Source organism: Lepidochelys olivacea, assembly GCF_965140295.1.
Source record: "Lepidochelys olivacea isolate rLepOli2 genome assembly, chromosome: 12".
NCBI classification, from domain to species: Eukaryota; Metazoa; Chordata; order Testudines; family Cheloniidae; genus Lepidochelys; species Lepidochelys olivacea.
In genome coordinates, this window is record NC_140422.1 from 9,060,136 (window position 1) to 9,077,248 (window position 17,113).

Consider the following 17,113-nt stretch of genomic DNA (forward strand, 5'->3'; position numbering starts at 1 on the left):
CCCCACCCCCAACCCGTTGGCAGCCTTGCGGGTTGGGAGGGCAAAAGGGGCAGTGAGGGTAAAGTGCCAGGGCAGCGCTTTAAAGTAAGGCTGCAGGGGCCGGTCCCGACGGCCACGTTTTACCGGTACGCTGTGCTGGCCCACACCACCTTACTTTCACCCCTGCCAATAGTCATCGGAGGGGTACAAGTTTAGTGGAAAATGGAGTCACTGGAGAAATCTTCCTCTCCGTGTATGTAGGGGAAGGGGGAGATCAGGAGGAAGACCTGATCAGGTTGCCCACGTATTGAGAACATTTCAAAAACAAATGTAATTCCAGAGCAATGTGTGTGGCTGCAGAACAACGGCCTGTGTGAACTTCCAAAGATGGTCTGATCTTGTAATCTACACACTTCCTTTTTGGTGGGATGCCATGTAGGTGGAGGTAGATGTGAAATATAATAGAGGCTCCTTTCTGTGGGCAAAGAAAAACAAAAAAGACCGTTCCTTCCTTACCCTGCTCCATTTACATTACTTCAATGCTCCGTCACATTTCCATACCGCTCGTAGCTGTCACAGGTTATAGAAATGACAAAGGCCCGGATGTTTAGGCGTTGCAATGCTGAGCAAAGCAATGCCTACATACCTCTCAAAATCTGAGCCATCGTCATTTTTTTCCTAAGTAAAATGAATCCACGTGAATGATTTTATGTAACAACCCTCTAAAAGTAGCTGGGTGTCACTAGAAGTGAGTTCACGTGCCGGCAGAGCAGAAGCCACAACAGAAAATGATGGAAATCCCACTAAACTTCTGAAAATGGGGGGGAAAGTCTTAAGTTCAGGCATCCAAAGGATATAGCTGACTTTATCCATACGTGTTCCAATCGAGCTGTAGTGCTGATCGGCAATGCACAACCGACCTAATGCAAGATCTTGGCAATTACACACATGAATGTGTGGTTCTGTCCAAAATTGCCACTGCCGCCTTATGGTTACTGGGAGGAATATTTGGGAACGTGTTTAAATGACATATCATGTATGGTTTGATTTGCAGGGCTATGTCTAATATGTGCAATGGAAATGGAACCCATCGAGCCAAGAAAAAAGTAAGCTTCCATATACCATGTTGGGCTGGATATATGCATATAAATATTATGAGACGTTCCTAGTACACTACATGTATAAGCCTGTGTAAGTGGAGCTGTCCCTAATGATCAGTTCAGAAATGTGGCAGGGTCCCTCCATTTCTGTCTTCATCTCCCACACATCAGAAGTGCCCATGAAAACTTAACATAGAATGATTGTGTCGGTTTTCCTTTCTAAACTCCACTGCAAGGCTCTTGCAGTCTCAAAATGTGACATCAAATAACAGATTTAGAGGGACATAATCATAGCAGTTAAAGCCAAAAGGATGAGTGTGTATAAATCTGTTAGTCTTTAAGGTGCCACCGGACTCGTTGTTGTTTTTATAAATATACAGTAATTCTCCCTTCCTGTTGAGAACCCAAACAGCATTATGTCGAGAGAGAGGGGACAGACAGTCTACTTTCACTGCCTAAGCTGTGTAAAGTGCAAAAAGAGTTTTGAAACCATTTGAATGGTAAGAAATTCGATCTTAAATGTTTCAGTTTGTAAGCTGAAGTGTTTGTAGAGCTCGATGAGCTATTAGTGAATAATTTGACAAATTAGGCAAATGTAGTTGGTTCTCCTCTTTAAATTCTGCACTCACGGGTTTTGGTTTCTTTTTAACCAGACTCTTCACTATGTGGTGTGCAACTGGTCACCTAAGCCACATGGTGGTGGTGGTTCTGCTCCGTGAGCAATGGAAGAGCTGCCCACATGGCCATTTGTTTGCTCATGAGACCCTTTTCTGCAATCTTATTTTTAAAAAAATCCCTGTGTAAACATGGCAAATAAGGGTCACGAATACAGTCAAAATGGACATGTGGTTTGTATTGGAATGAATACTGCTCGCATGTTCACCCGGCTCTAGCTGTTAGTAAGGAATTTTAATGTATTTTTTTCTCTGAATTGTGCACTAAATGCCTTAATTTATCAGGCCCAGAGGGCTGGAAAACAGGCAGGTTTTCTGTTGTTTGGATTTGATCAATGCTTATTCTACAGTGCTGACAGCCTAAGCTTCTACCATGCATCTTTCAGTCAGCCCACCACCTAAATGCAGATCAAGTCACTTAAAATAGTAAGGGCCCAATTCTGTCACCTTCACCCTTGTAAGTACTTTTAAGATTTCAGTGGGTTAATTTCTCCTATTCTTACACGTGAGACAGAGGCACGTTAACTGACAGTCGTGGAGCTACTTGCATGGTCTGGTCTTAGTCAACGCAAGCAAGGGTGACAGAACTGAGCCCTTCAGCCCAGATCCTCCAAGACCTTTAACTCCCATTGAAATCAACAGGAGTTAGGTGCCTAAACACCTTTGAGACTCCGTGACTGAATCTGGCAACAGCAGCCCCCTTGCGTGGCAGCCTGCACAGCCCTTGCTTTGAGCTTTGGCACTTGGCCTGCAGTCATCTGTTACCTGGCGACGCAACCAGAAGCAGTAACTGCTGTTGCTTGATTATAACTTGCCCTTTTCATTGTGCTGGAGTCTGCTTTCTCCGCTTCCCTGCAAGTCCTCTTGGTTCTTCCCAGGATTCTTTGCCTGAAATAATGCTGCCCCACGAGCTGGTTTCCATGTTGTAACCGTTTGTGCTTCTGGCCAAAGAGGGCTGGATGCAATTCCCTCCTGAGCTCATTTCAGGAATGTCCAAAGCCCAGTGGTAATTATGAACTACCCCATACTGGCCTGTCATTTTTTAATGGGCTTTGGCAGGGTGGTATGGAGGGTTTGTGAGACAGGAGTTAGCTTTAAGAAGAGGCTGGAGAGGAATCAGTTTGTTTACCCCAATGCAGCTGCCTGGTGGGTTTAGACCTTAAGACTCCCACTTCTGATGCTGGAGGTCATGGGTTCAGGTCTCTCAGCTATGATGGGGGAAGTGAATGGGCCTGTAGACAGAGCCAGCACAAGTCACATTTAAGCCCTACGCAAATTAAATGGTGAATAAGCAGAGCCTTGGGTCTCTTGTGAATTTCATCCTTAAAGACTGGTTACGTAAGTCAAGACACAACCAAATTCACAAGTATCTTTTAATGTGTTTCTTAAACTGAATTTTGCATTTCACTATAGCTCAGATGGACAGGGACAGTCCTGCTCACCTGAAGAGAGTTGTCAGATTATTGTTTCTCCTGCCTTGCAATGAACAAACCACTCACTCAACTGACCGGTTCTGTGGGCATATTTTCAGACAGTATCTTGGAGTCTCGTAGCTTTACCCAAACATCCTTCTCTTCCAAAGAAATATTCATAACTATCCTGGAAGCAAACTAGGATGTTTTTAAAGCCTGTACAAGTGAGGGTCTTTCAGTGTCCAACTCCTCTTTATTACTCATGTAGTGTTGTGATGGAATTTATTTGGCTAAAGTCTGGAAGGTTTTTACTTTGGTCAGGAAGATGGACCCTTGGGCTAAGAAAAAATAGCAAAGCAAGTTGAATGCAATGGTGTAGCCATACTGACAAGTGAGGAAACGGGAGCAAAAGGAAAGTTTCTTTATTCTTCAGCGGGGCCCACGTTTCTGTGTAGTAGAGGCTGCATTGACAATTTCTCATAAGTGAGAGCCCTGCAACTAAGAGAAAAGCATTCCATTTGGTACAAAAGAGAAGTATGGTTTGACTCTGCATAAATGAGGTGAGGAGTCCATGTTCTTTTGTCTCTCCTTGGCAACTAGCGCTCGTTTCCCTGGCAGAAGTTCTAGCTCAGACCTGAAAGTCAAGCTGGGTTCTTTCTGACGTGTGCATCAGTACTGACATTTTGACTACAGCCACTCAACAGTCTCTCATTACACAGGAAGAAACTGAACGCAGCTCGTCCCCTGAAAGGGTGTGGGCTCTAGAAGGAAAAGAGTGATTGTTTGTTTGAGCTGCTGTCTCTGCGTTCCCCCAACAAGGGTTGTCTTTTCTGATAACCGCTGTTTAGTAGAGAGGGGCAGAAATTACAGGGCCCAGCACCTTGCTGCTCCAGGAGAACCTTACACTGGGGCTGGAAGGACAGAGAAATGGGGGTCAGGCTTAAGAAACTTGTAGTAGGCACCCATACACTTCTCCCCCCCCTTCCAACCAGCTGACGAGGTGTCATGGGGCAACATTCCCTCCTCAGTAAAATACGGAGTGAAGGCTGCACCATGAGCTAGCTCAGTATGAAGAACAGTACAGTTAGGGGACCAGTGGTAGTTTGTGTTTTTTAAACCTAAGATCTCAATGAACAAAAGTTGATTTCTCATTTTGGCAATGTCCAGGGGAAGAGTTGTATTCATGGTAACATTTCTCTTTAAATCAGCCTTCCCCTAGGAGACTAAATCATTGCCTACAGTTCCATTGTGCTGTTCTTCTATTTTCTAGGTCCTGTTTGATTGCTTGGGGTGTCATCTCCATCCTCTGTGGAGCTTTTGTCTTTGGTCAGAGCACAACCACTGCTGTCATGGAGCTGGTCTACAAATTCTAGCTGCTTACAGGTACCCAGCAGCCTTCAGCAAGTTGCACGTAATTTGGTGCAACCTACAGGCAGCCGTGCTTGCAAAGAACAATGCATCTTATTGGAGCATGGTTTCCAAATGACTGATGGGTGTTTCTCAGCCTTTCCCTGTTTACGTTCACTTTAAAAGAGATCTATTTACACAGTCTCTCCTGTTTGCTAAATGACAAGCATTACCATGCAGCAGGGTGCCTGTCAAACATCACAGTGATGCTCTAAGATCATTGTACCTCCTCACACCTTTATCTATTCTTCCCTTCTGATGGTACATGGTTTCCTTTCATCAGAGCAACACCCAAGTATCAGCCACTGGAGGAGAAAGGTCAATCCAAGGTGTCCCTAATACTCCCTTCTTCAAACTATGGTCTGTTATTGTCATCTCAAATGCCAGCTTTCCCAATGGGTTATACCATTCCCCTTGTGTTGCCCTTATTACACACCCTGTTCAAGACAACAACTAGACACCCCTTCACATCAGAATGGATAAGTGTGTGCATTCTGGAAAAAGGGCAAATCTTTGAAATATCATGTTTTGTATTTTACAGATCATATCAGTATTGCTAGAATAGAGACAGAAGGTCCATTACCAGAGTTAGACTTGTACAAGTATTAGAACTTGCAAGTTCAACACCTAGATCCTTTATGCACATGTCTACACAGCAGCTCGAGAGGCAAGGGTAGCACCTAGGCTCCTGGGCCTTCACTGCTATTATTACTTGAGCGAGCTTGGACCTATCTGTGCAGCTGCAGTTACCTCCCTGCTGGCAGCGTAGACCTTCCCTCAGTGTGGCATCTCATCTTCAATACAAGGAGACTGGAGTTCCCACTACGGAGAACAGTGATTTTGTGCATAACTGCCCTTTATTTTCCACCTACCCTTGAATTATTTTGATGTGTTTTTCATTACAAGTTCACAAAACTACTTCCATTCTGTTTCCCTGTTGAAGAGCAAGGAGCGATTTAGAATAAAACCACCACCATTTCCCACTTACATTTTATTTGGTCTCTGTATTATCTAACTGTACATATCCTAATATTAAATTTCCTATAGTGTACGATGGGTTTAGAGCCCAATGATATCAAACATACAGCTAGAATAATATCAAATGTTACAGTCAAAGTGAAGAAATAAGCAAGCCTGCATCCCAAAAACTAGTCTCCCCTGCTTCTGTCCCTATTAGAAACAAATACAAAATGCACCAAACTTAGTAAAGGAACAGATTGCTACTTTCTACAGCCAGAAGGCATCTCTAGTACATCAAGGCTTATTTAGCATGCATTGGTGTTAATGTGAAGGAAACTAATTATGGAATCAAGAGGTAGGACTGGGGAGGGAAGGAGAAAGGCAAGTGGTTCTTTTCAGCAGCCTATAAAAGAGAAACCTGATGAACAAATTAAAAAGGTGACCCCTTTGTATCTAGTTCTAAGGCAGTGGCAGAATGTCTCCTTCTCTCTAGGAGTAAGGCCTGTTATGCTATGCAGCAGTGAACCAGTGAAATCTCAGGGAGAACTCTTACAGCGTAGTCCTGCCCCTGCTATAAATTATTTTCTTTCAAAACTACTGGACAAAGAAACTAACACCAGCGCTGATATTTAGACTCCTTAAGGGAGGTGACCTGCTGCTGGCCCCTCTCAGACAGCATCCGCCATGAGATGGGGCTCGAGTATGAGCCTGTCACTATCAGGCCCTACGTGCTGGCAGGCAGGTTTGACCATTCTGGCCAAACTGTTCTATCAGCCTCACTTTACTGAGGCACAGGAAGGATAAGCAACTTGCCCACTGTCACAGAGCAAGTCTGGGACAGAGCCAAGACTAAACCCATGAACCCCTGCAATGGGGCTGTTGGGGGCAGGAGACTGGCAGACTCTGCTCCATCCCAAGCTTTAAGGGGAGCGTTTAGGAGCTATGACAGTGGGTGGGGTGGTTATGGTTTTTCCTTCACTTCAAACACCTAGCAAATACATTGCTGACATTCTTGGTTAGTAGTGAACTCAAAAGACATCACCTGTACCAAAGGCATTAGAAAAGACAGGAGTTTAGTCCTCTGCAAAGGGGGAGAGAATTCACTGGACAGAAAAGGCAAGAGAGCCTGGAAGTGCAACGGATCACCTTGCTGCTTGACTCTGTGCCGGCCGAGGACTCAATCTCTGTTCAGAGTGCACCAGGCAGCTGCAAGAGAACAACCAGTCAAGGCAGGAGCTCAGTCTCCACCCCCCCGCAGCTTTGTGCAGGCAATGGCTAACCCTCCCTGGGGTGGTGCGATAGGAGGAGGCTGTGTCAGAGCTGGACTGCTCATTGCAGCACAAATGGGAAGAACTTGCTCTCTGCCTGCAGAACAAATCACTCAAGGGCAGGTATCTTGTCACACAGCTAAAACGTTGAAGGATTGGGTCAAATCCCGTACTGGTAACACTGATGTAAAGCGGGAGCCCCCTCACTCAGATCGATCTGAATTTATGACTGTGAGACTGAGAGCAGAATTCGGCTGTTTACAGGTGTACTGAAAAATTAATTGTTTAAGTAATTAAATGCTGCATGTTGCTAGCACCATCCATTAGACACCTCAGTACTTTGCAAGCTAATTAAACGTCACAGCCCCTGTGGGAGGTAAGCAGTTATTAGCTGCAGGGGCAAACTGAGGCACACAATGGATAAGGCCTTGTCTTCATTCACAAGTTGTGTTGCTTTAACTATAGTGGTTAAAGTGGTACAACCCTTTTTGTGTGGATGTGTGTTATACTGGTACAGCTTATTCCCATAGGGGACTAAGGACCTTCGTACGGCACAGCTGCATCCATGGTAGGCGGTGTTGCTCTATTGGGTTTTTTTAAAAATCACATTCTTAACCAACCAAGTTACACCAGCAAAAAAATTGTGTGGGTGGACCAGACTTCCAGTCCTGGGGCTTTTATAAATCAGCTGCTGAGCCTCTTTGCTCAGCAGTAAGAAATGTGGACTCCTTTTGTCTTGCCGTGAGTTGCTTACAAATAGTTACCCTGGAAAGTGAAAAACTCCTGCCATACACAAGCAAAAAATCCACAATGACTGAGCAGTCCCACTTTAAACACACGTTTTTATGCTGCTCTCATGGAGGAGTAACCTCTGCGAAGAACACAATGGGCCTGATTCTCCAGTGTGTTATACTTGGTGCAGTCATTTACACTGAGGGTGGGGGGCAAGTGCTACCATCATTTGGGCTGGGTAGCATTTTATAGCCAGTGTAGGCTTAAATGACTCCAGAGGGTATCCGGTCATGAAGAATCAGGCCCTCAGGGTGTGTGAATTGTGGCACTGCGCGCTGTTTCAATGCCTGCAGCTTAATGTATTTAAAAATATAACCCCTGGAATCTTAACAGTCTTGTCCTGCAGGACAAAGTACCGCTCAATGGCATGTATTGGGCAGGGCACGTGCAGACTGGTTCGCTTTAAGGCTCCAGGACAGCTTTTTAGCTCGGGCATAGAGCTCACCAGTAATTCAACTGAGAGCCTGCTGCTTAGTCCCTTGAGGCCTTTCAGCCTTCTGCCTGAAATGGCTGAAGCAGGAGCGTTTGCGTCCAAGTCCCGTCAGGGCTTAAGATCCTTTGACTGCTGTTGCCCTTACCTGGCACAGACACACTGGAAACTGCTTCAGGCTGAGTCAGTGTGTCCACTTTAACATGCTGGAACCCTTTACAGGGAGCACTCTGCAGGTGTCTGCAACAAAGTTTGAGAAATTGTTAATCGTGGCCTATAAACTCTCATGTGTTAGACTGCTGTATTGGGGTTGCCCATTGCTACTGGGAATTGCAATCAGGAATGACTCATGGGGAGCAAGAACGACTTGGATGTTTGCAGGGAGATACGCAGTTGCAGTTTGTTTGCCTGCTTGCTATATCAGGGTCCCACCATATGCAGAATTGTAGGGATTTTCATGTCCATTTCCAGTAATGCCTAGTGTTTGCTCCTTCTTTACCTATCAGACTCACGTTTAATCATTCTGTATAGCAACAGAATTGGTCTTGTGGTATGCAGATGTGTTCATACACAATGCACAGCACAGGTTTGTAGCTCTTTCACCCAGATCTCCAGGAAGGAAGGAAGAAATGAAGAAGTAGAGAGGAGAGCACATGTCTGGAAAATTGCAGGGGCTGATCATGGATGATCTGTGAGGCTGAAAGGGTTGGGATCTTAACAGGGCATTAGATCCTGGAAAACATGCTACAGTCTGAGTGGGGAGAGACACTGGGCTAATTAATATGATTTAGAAGATACGTTCATTTCATGTGGGTGTTGATTAATTAGAGCCCATTAACAATAAATAGGAAGCTAAATCCATGCCAAAATATTCACACGGGTGTTTAAAATTAGACCCTTACATGCCATATTTAGGCACCTCAATAAAAGCAGCAGCTTTGCAGAGATGTGGAGCACCTGCAGCTCCATTTGGAGCCTGGTCTCTCATTTCGGCTAGTTGATCATTGGTTTTGCCTCTGTAGTAGAGCTAGCCCAGGCCCTCCAAATTTGGACCCCAGGGTGTGTGGCGGGTGGGCTTCTGCTCGGGTTACTAGCCTCTGCTGCAGCATCCAAACTCCAGTCTGGAGCACACTAGGTCAAGCAGAGTATCTGTCTCCCGGGGCTGGCGCACACCCTCCCTGCTGCACTGCAGACACAGCCCACCTCTGTACTCAGACTGGCTCTTCCCCAACCTCCCAGCCGCCGGCCTGGCCAGACTTTAAAACATTTCTCTCTCTTTTCCAGGCACTCATTTAATTCTGTGCTTATTGTGTTGTTTCTCACTTTTTGTAGCCCCCAACCTGCTGTCACCTTTGTTTCCCTCCCTGCCACTTCCCCTGCTCCTCCCCTCACTTTCCCTGCCCCTCCCCATTGGTCTCTCTGTGTCCCCACCTTCCCCCCATCCCTGGTTTTGCTTCAGCACCTGCTGTTCAAATTGCCCCCCCCCAGGCAGCAAAGGACTTTTGGCCACTCTCAGGCTGGCTCACACCAAGTACTGGGGCAGGGCCTGCCTCTGCTGAAAGCCCGTGTCACCAAAGCCAGCTCCCTGGGGCCATACCAGTTCCACAGGAGCTGGGGCAGATTAACGCTCAGAGTGGTTCCACTCCCGTTAGCATGGAAAACAGGACTGAGGCAGTGCTTGCCTGGGGGCTGAACCTGGCCTCCCTTTACACTGCACAGCAACTCTTGTGAGGCTCTGGCTAACGTTGCCCTCTACTGCACAAACTCTTTCATTCAAAAGCTCTAATTGCAATGGCTGAGTCAAACGGTCCTTTAAGTTCAGCAGTGCTGTGGGCACTGGAAAAAGCCAATGCAGCCTTAATGTTTCCCCCACCTCCCCCTACCTGACACATGCTTGAAGGGTGTGTGTGTGTACATGGGGGAGGGGGCCTCAGAGTCCTGTCAAGCACCCTGAGAATCCACCATTGCCTACAATTCCGCTCATTGACCTTCCTTCCAGCCTAGTGTGCCTCCGTCCACAGCTATTACTCTAGATCCAGCATCAGCGGGAGGGCTTACAGGAAAGTGCTAGTATATCAGCCAGAATTAACTTGGGGTATTATATTAATGAGTTATAGACTCATAGAAGATTAGGGTTGGAAGAGACCTCAGGAGGGGTCTAGTCCAACCCCCTGCTCAAAGCAGGACCAACCCCAACTAAATCATCCCAGCAAGGGCTTTGTCATGCCGGGCCTTAAAAACCAAACCTCTAAGGATGGAGATTCCACCACCTCCTGAGGTAACCCATTCCAGGGCTTCACCACCCTCCTAGTAAAATAGTGTTTCCTAATATCCAGCCTAGACCTCCCCCACTGCAACTTGAGCCCATCACTCCTTGTTCTGTCATCTGCCACCACACTGAGAACAGTCTAGATCCATCCTCTTTGGAACCCCCCTTCAGGTAGTTGAAGGCTGCTATTAAATCCCCTCACTCTTCTCTTCTGCAGACTATATAAGCCCAGTTCCCTCAGTCGCTCCTCGTAAGTCATGTGCCCCAGCCCCCCTAATCATTTTTGTTGCCCTCCGCTGGACTCGCTCCATTTTGTCCACATCCTTTCTGTAGTGGGGGGCCCCCAAACTGGATGCAACACTCCAAATGTGGCCTCACCAGTGCCGAATAGAGGGGAATAATCACCTCCCTCGATCTGCTGGCAATGCCCCTACTTATCAGCCCAAAATGCCATTAGCCTTCTTGGCAACAAGGGCACACTGCTTACTCATATCCAGCTTCTCGTCCACTGTAATCCCCAGGTCCTTTTCTGCAGAACTGCCGCTTAGCCAGTCGGTCCCCAGCCTGTAGCGGTGCCTGAGATTCTTCCTTCCTAAGTGCAGGACTCTGCACTTGTCCTTGTTGAACCTCATCAGATTTCTTTTGGCCCAATACTCCATTTTGTCTATGTCACTCTGGAACCTATCCCTACCCTCCAGTGTATCTACCTCTCCACCCAGCTTAGTGTCATCCACAAAATTGCTGAGGGTGCAATTAATCCCATCATCCAGATCATTAATGAAGATGTTGAACAAAACTGGCCCCAGGACCAACCCTGGGGCACTCCGCTTGATATCGCCTGCCAACTAGACATCGAGCCGTTGATCGCTACCCTTTCAGCTTGACAATCTAGCCAGCTTTCTATCCACCTTATAGTTCATTCATCCAATCCATACTTCTTTAACATGCTGGCAAGAATACTGTGGGAGACTGTATCAAAAGCTTTGCTAAAGTCAAGGTATATCATGTCCACTGCTTTCCCCAGATCCACAGAGCCAGTTATTTCATTAATCAGGTTGGTCAGGCATGACTTGCCCTTGGTGAATCCATGTTGACTGTTCCTGATCACCTTCCTCTACTCCAAGTGCTTCAAAATGGATCCTTGAGGACCTGCTCCATGATTTTTCCGGGGACTGAGGTGAGGCTGACTGATCTGTAGTTCCCTGGATTCTCCTTCTTCCCTTTTTAAAAGATGGGCACTATATTTGCCTTTTTCCAATTGTCCGGGACCTCCCCTGATCGCCAGGAGTTTTCAAAGATAATGGCCAATAGCTCTGCAATCACATCAGCCTACTCCCTCAGTACCCTTGGATGCATTGCATCCGGCCCCATGGACTTGTGCATGTCCTGCTTTTCTAAACAGTCCTTAACCTGTTCTTTCACCACTGAGGGCTGCTCACCTCCTCCCCATACTGTGCTGCCCAGTGAAGCAGTCTGGGAGCTGACCCTGTCTGTGAAGACTGAGGCAAAAAAAGCATTGAGTACTTCAGCTTTTTCCAAATCATCTGTCACTAGGTTGCCTTCCCCATCCAGTAAGGGTCCCACACTTTCCATGATCTTCTTGTTGCTAACATACCTGTAGAAACCCTTCTTGTTACCCTTCACATCCCTTGCTAGCTGCAATTCCAATTGTGCTTTGGTCTTCTTGATTACACCCCTGCATGCTCGAGCAACATTTTTATACTCCTCCCTAGTCATCTGTCCAAGTTTCCACTTCTTGTAAGTTTCCTTTTTGTGTTTAAGCTCACCGAAGATTTCTCTGTTAAGCCAAGCTGGCCGCCTGCCATATTTGCCATTCTTTCTGAACACCGGGATGGTTTGTTCCTGCACCCTCAACAAAGCTTATTTAAAATACAGCCAGCTCTCCTGGACTCCTTTCCCCCTCATATTAGCCTCCCAGGGGATCTTGCCCATCAGTTCCCTGAGGGAGTCAAAGTCTGCTTTTCTGAAGTCCAGGTCTGTATTTTGCTGCTCTCCTTTCTTCCTTTTGTCAGGATCCTGAACTGGACCATCTCATGGTCACTGCTGCCCAGGTTGGCACCCACTTGTACTTTCCCTACCAATTCTTCCCTGTTTGTGAGCAGCAGGTCAAAAGGAGCATGGTCCCTAGTTGGTTCCTCCAGCACTTGCACCAGGAAGTTGTCCCCAACACTTTCCAAAGACTTCCTGGATGGTCTATGCACTGCTGTATTGCTCTCCCAGGGGTGACTGAAGTCCCCCAGGAGAACCAGGGCCTGTGTTCTGGAAACTTCAGTTAATTGTCTGAAGAAAGCCCCGCCTACCTCATCCTCCTGGTCCAGTGGTCCACGGCAGACGTCCACCACGGCAACACCCTTGTTGCTCTTGCCTCTAACCTTTACCCAAAGACTCTCAACAGGCTTTTCTCCAGTTTCATACTGGAGTTCTGAGCAATCATATCGCTCTCTTACATATAGTGCAACTCCTCCACCTTTCCTCCCCTGCCTGTCCTCCCTGAACAGTTTATATCCATCCATGACAGTGCTCCAGTTATGTGAGTTACCCCACCAAGTCTCTGTTATTCCAATCACATCAGGACTTCCAATTCTTCCTGCTTGTTTCCCAGGCTTCTTGCATTTGTGTACAGGCACCTAAGACAAGTTGGGTAACCATCAGCTAGAAAAACTTCATTGCTACCGTATGTTGGGCACACAGCTGGTGGTCAGCAGCAGGGTGGATGGAGATGCTGGCCATGGTGCAGTTCTCCCCCCCAATAATCGGACAGCCAAACCAAAATGGTCATAACTCAGCAAAACACAGTCAAATTTTGAAATCATTGGCACAACAATGGGCTCCCCAAAGCTGGCGTTAGGGCCTTAGGCTCCCTCTTCAATGGTTGGGGAGAGCCAGGCACCGAAGACAGGGCTCCGCGAAAGCCAGCATACTAGGCAGGGAGCCGCCTAAGCTAGCGCCTGGCGATGAGGCTCCGCTCTTCCTGTCATGGAAAGCGGGGCCTAGCTCAGCTTGTGAGCCACAGCCAAGAACCCCTTGCTTGGAGTCAGGTGACTTAGGTGCCCAAACTGTTTCTTGTGAGATTGTGTACATGTCGAATACCACACAAAACAGCTGGTACCCTCCTGTGTAACCTTTAGGCTAAGGGATTTCATTTGCCCCCTCTCAGCTGACCACCCTCATCATTGGTCTATGGGCTACGTTAATGGGCAGGGGGAGAGGAGGAGGAAACACCCGCAATCTTGCTGTTGAAACTGTTTAACTAGCCCAGCTCACAGTAAGACTCCCTTGCTAGCCTGGGGTTAGGCTACTTGCCTGGGGCATAGGAGAGGCTGGTTCATATTCCCTCACTGCCTGTTAAAACAGGGTTTGAAGATGGATCTCCAGCACTGAGGTGTGTGCCCTGATTTTTGGGCTGGAGTAATGGAGACCTGCAGGACAATGGAACAGCCTGCCTCAGGAAGGCGTGGAAGGGCCTTCACTGGAGGTTTCTACGAGGAGGCTGGAGAGCCGTCTGTCTTGGATCGTTTAGACACTACAAATCCTGCACCTTGACAGGGGTTAGACTAAATGAGTATTGCTGCTCCTTTTAAGCCTATGGCTCTGAGTCCATCATCCTGGCTTGAATCCCACCTCTGCCTGCTAAGAATGGGGCTGAAGAGGGATTGTTCTGCTTCCTCAATGGCTGTCCTTTGAGGTGGGACAAACCCTGTCCAAATCCTCTCTTGCTCTCCGGAGGCCATTGTCTTCTTGGGACAATGAAGGGGTTTGGACGGAGATCTCCCACCTCTGACCCTCCCTTTGTGGAGGGTTTGACCTGGGATCTCCCACCTAACCAGTGGGGACAGAAGTGTGATTCAGATGCTTTCTTTGGCCCCAATTCATTTAATTAAAAGTGCAACAGCCCCTCACAGAACAGCCCATTGTTCAGTGACAGGGGCACTCACCTCCGGGGGAAGATCCCTCTGGTACCGTGTTCTGCCCAGGCAGAGGCCGAATTTGAACCAGGGTCTTCCACGCTTTGGTTGAATCCCCTAATCTCCATACCACAGAGGGCTTCTGAGGCTTCTTTTGGCCCAATTAATATGTAGTTAAAGTGGAACAGATTCATCAGAAAAGAGGGAGGGAGCCCTTCCCATCAGAATACCTTCTCGTGCGGCACTTAGGACAGTCACGTGAGATGGAAGTGATGAAGGTTCAAATCCCTTCTCAGCAAGCTGAAGGGGGAGTTAACCCAGCATTACCCATCTGTCACGTGGCATGTACTGAGCACGCTCATTCTCAGTTCACGCCGCAGCTCAGCACTGCACGCCTGCTGCATCAGCTCTGTCTGGACAGCCACCCAAAACACTACCGGAGCGGTGGTGCAGGGGCTAGGGGAGCTGCCGCACCCTCTGGCTTGAAGTAGAAATAACAAGCACCATCAGCAGCAGCTCCCTCCCCCCACTACAAAAATTGTTCCAGCACCACTGTACTGGAGTCCCCGGGGCAGTTTGCCCCATTGTAAAAACAAGAAAGGAGAAAGGAGAGGTTCTAATCACCAAATGACCCCAAACTTGTACCTCAGACACAACTCTGGGTCTTAAACTGGCATACCAGTTCTCTGGCTGTGCATTTGCATTTTACAGCACTTTAAACACAGGTCATGGGCCGGTAGAGGAAGGGCGCTATCGCTCAGGTACTCCTTGACCGTGACCCCAAATTTGCACCACAAATAGTACCCACACCCTTCTTCTAGCACAGTGGTTTTCACCCCCTGGTCTGCGGACCCCTAGGGGTCCACAGAGATGTCTAAGATTTCCATTTGAAATGTTTAGGGGTCTGCAAATGAAAAAAGGTACAAGCATACCAGTCTCCAAGCCCATCTGACTCTATGAACTTTCGAGCACTTTGAACAGCGGCCTGTGTGTGTCCTTGGGCCTGTTAGCAGACCCTGGCTTGCTCACAACAGCACCACTTCATCATTCCAAAGGGAAAATCTAATAATGCCTAGATTGTGGAGTTTGGGAGCTTTTATTTGCGAGATCAAGGGAAGACGAGTGAGGTAGATACAGTCTGTGTGAATACTGCTCGTGCTTTCCCTAGCTTGGTGCAAAAGAAAAGATTTCTTCCCCATCCCAAGAACACGTGAAATTTCAGCTACGGTGTGTCAGTAACCTAACTGCATGCTGTCATTTATCAGCCTGCTCTCGTTATCGACAGTGTGAGCAAAGAGCAGAAAAACTCAGCCATGGTCATATATCAAAGTGGGTACAACATTCTAGCAGGTGACCACGTCTCTGTCTGTCGATGGGTTTATAAATTAGGACCATTACTTTCAATTCATGTCATGGGCAGACCTGACCTAACCCGAGAGTTAATGAAGAGCCAAGCAGTAGCGGAATCAAGTAATCCTTGCTTAGTATCACTAGCAAGATTGGAAGGTAGGTAACTTCAGGGTCAGCAGCCAATATCTCGCTGGTATCTCTATTGTGCTGTGGCAAGAAGCAAGCATCTCCAGCTAATGTGGCCACAGGTTGTTTGCTAAGAACAACACAAGTGAGAAACTTCCACTAACAATGCCCTCCTTTAGGCAGCACCTGAAATGTGCAAACTATCAGTTAGGCCTATGGAATCCTACAACAGTTCAGTCTCCTCAAGTGTCCCCTGTTAACAAGGAACGGGTGAGAGATACCATGGGGCAGCTTGTTCTTAAAATGATGGTGATGCCCCCTGCGCCAGGAGCCATCCTCACCTTTGTGCAGTGTGGCTGTGAGAGCACTTGTGCAACAAGGAGATGCAAATGCCCGAGGGAAGGTTTGGTGTGCTCTGATGCATACACCAGTGACAAGTGTAGTAATGGAGTACTGAACGCACCAGACACAGATTCTGAGGGGGTGTAGAAATGTTTCAAATATCTACAAATTACTGACTATTTTTGTGAGTAAATATAGCTCAAAGGGGTGTTGCATTAGACATTCAGTAGCTCATAGTTCTATGTAGGGGGTTACGTAAGAGTACGTAGTTATACTTTGTTAGTCACACAACATAGTCATGCAAGACATTCTACAACCCTTCTATTAAGAGTCATTACGGATTTATAACATGTTGACATGTATTGTATTCCATGCTAGAAGATCATTACAATTGTACCATGTGTGCTTCAGACTTATGTCTCTGGCCAAGCCGATAACAAAAAGTCTATGCCAATACAAGATATTACTTCACCCACCTTGTGTCTCCCATAAAAATATGTTTTATAATTCAGGGTCAAGGGTCTTATCTGCATAACTTCATAAAAATAACAGACACACAAACTTTCTCAGAACAGTCCATTCTACAAATAATGACAAATATTTTGATGTATTACCTGGCTCAAACAAGCTCATACTGTCACGTGACTACAGACTTTTGCTTTAAACAAAGGCAAAAAAGTACAGGAAAATGAATAAAATATATCACCTGGGGCTAAATATTTCCCAAACTTTCCAAAACCACTACTCTTTTGAGTACATAGTTGCATTACCAATTGTATTTAGAAGCTTTCTGCCAATTTTGGGCAAAATTAGCCTATGTTTCTTTGAGTTGTGGCCTGTGATGTTGCACTCCATATGTTTTATAAAGATATGTTTATAAGTGTGAATATGATGTAACTGGAATATGCTTTATGCAAAAGGTCTCTTGTAAGGTATCATTACAAAGTGTACAATCTACTGAGTGTGGTCATTGTATTTGTATGAATGTATCATTCTTGTATCTGAAATTAGGAATATGAAATACAACTCTGAGGTCCTATTGTAGGTATGCAAAGTGTGGGCCATTATCACATGATAC

At 46.7% G+C, this 17,113-nt stretch overlaps 2 protein-coding genes across 6 annotated transcripts in view; one reads left to right on the plus strand and one right to left on the minus strand.

Annotated features, from left to right (window-relative positions):
- SLC38A8 (solute carrier family 38 member 8) overlaps positions 1–5,391 on the plus strand; it is a 32,853-nt gene extending 27,462 nt beyond the window's left edge. For both annotated transcript variants that reach the window (XM_084644585.1, XM_084644584.1), the window contains exons 10-11: positions 1,034–1,085; positions 4,436–5,391. In XM_084644585.1, the coding sequence (XP_084500711.1) occupies positions 1,034–1,085; positions 4,436–4,538 (155 nt within the window). In that variant the 3' untranslated portion in view covers positions 4,539–5,391. The remainder of the gene's footprint in view (positions 1–1,033; positions 1,086–4,435) is intronic.
- Positions 5,392–5,572: 181 nt separating this feature from the next.
- Positions 5,573–17,113, minus strand: part of NECAB2 (N-terminal EF-hand calcium binding protein 2) — a 368,846-nt gene continuing 357,305 nt past the window's right edge. For 2 of the 4 annotated variants that reach the window (XM_084644587.1, XM_084644588.1), the window contains 2 exons: positions 8,171–8,262; positions 5,576–6,738 (listed from right to left, as the gene is read on the minus strand). In XM_084644587.1, coding sequence (XP_084500713.1) covers positions 6,710–6,738; positions 8,171–8,262 — 121 coding nt within the window. In that variant the 3' untranslated portion in view covers positions 5,576–6,709. Of the gene's footprint in view, positions 6,739–8,170; positions 8,263–17,113 lie in introns of all 4 variants that reach the window. The other 2 variants (XM_084644586.1, XM_084644589.1) reach the window with 2 other exon arrangements.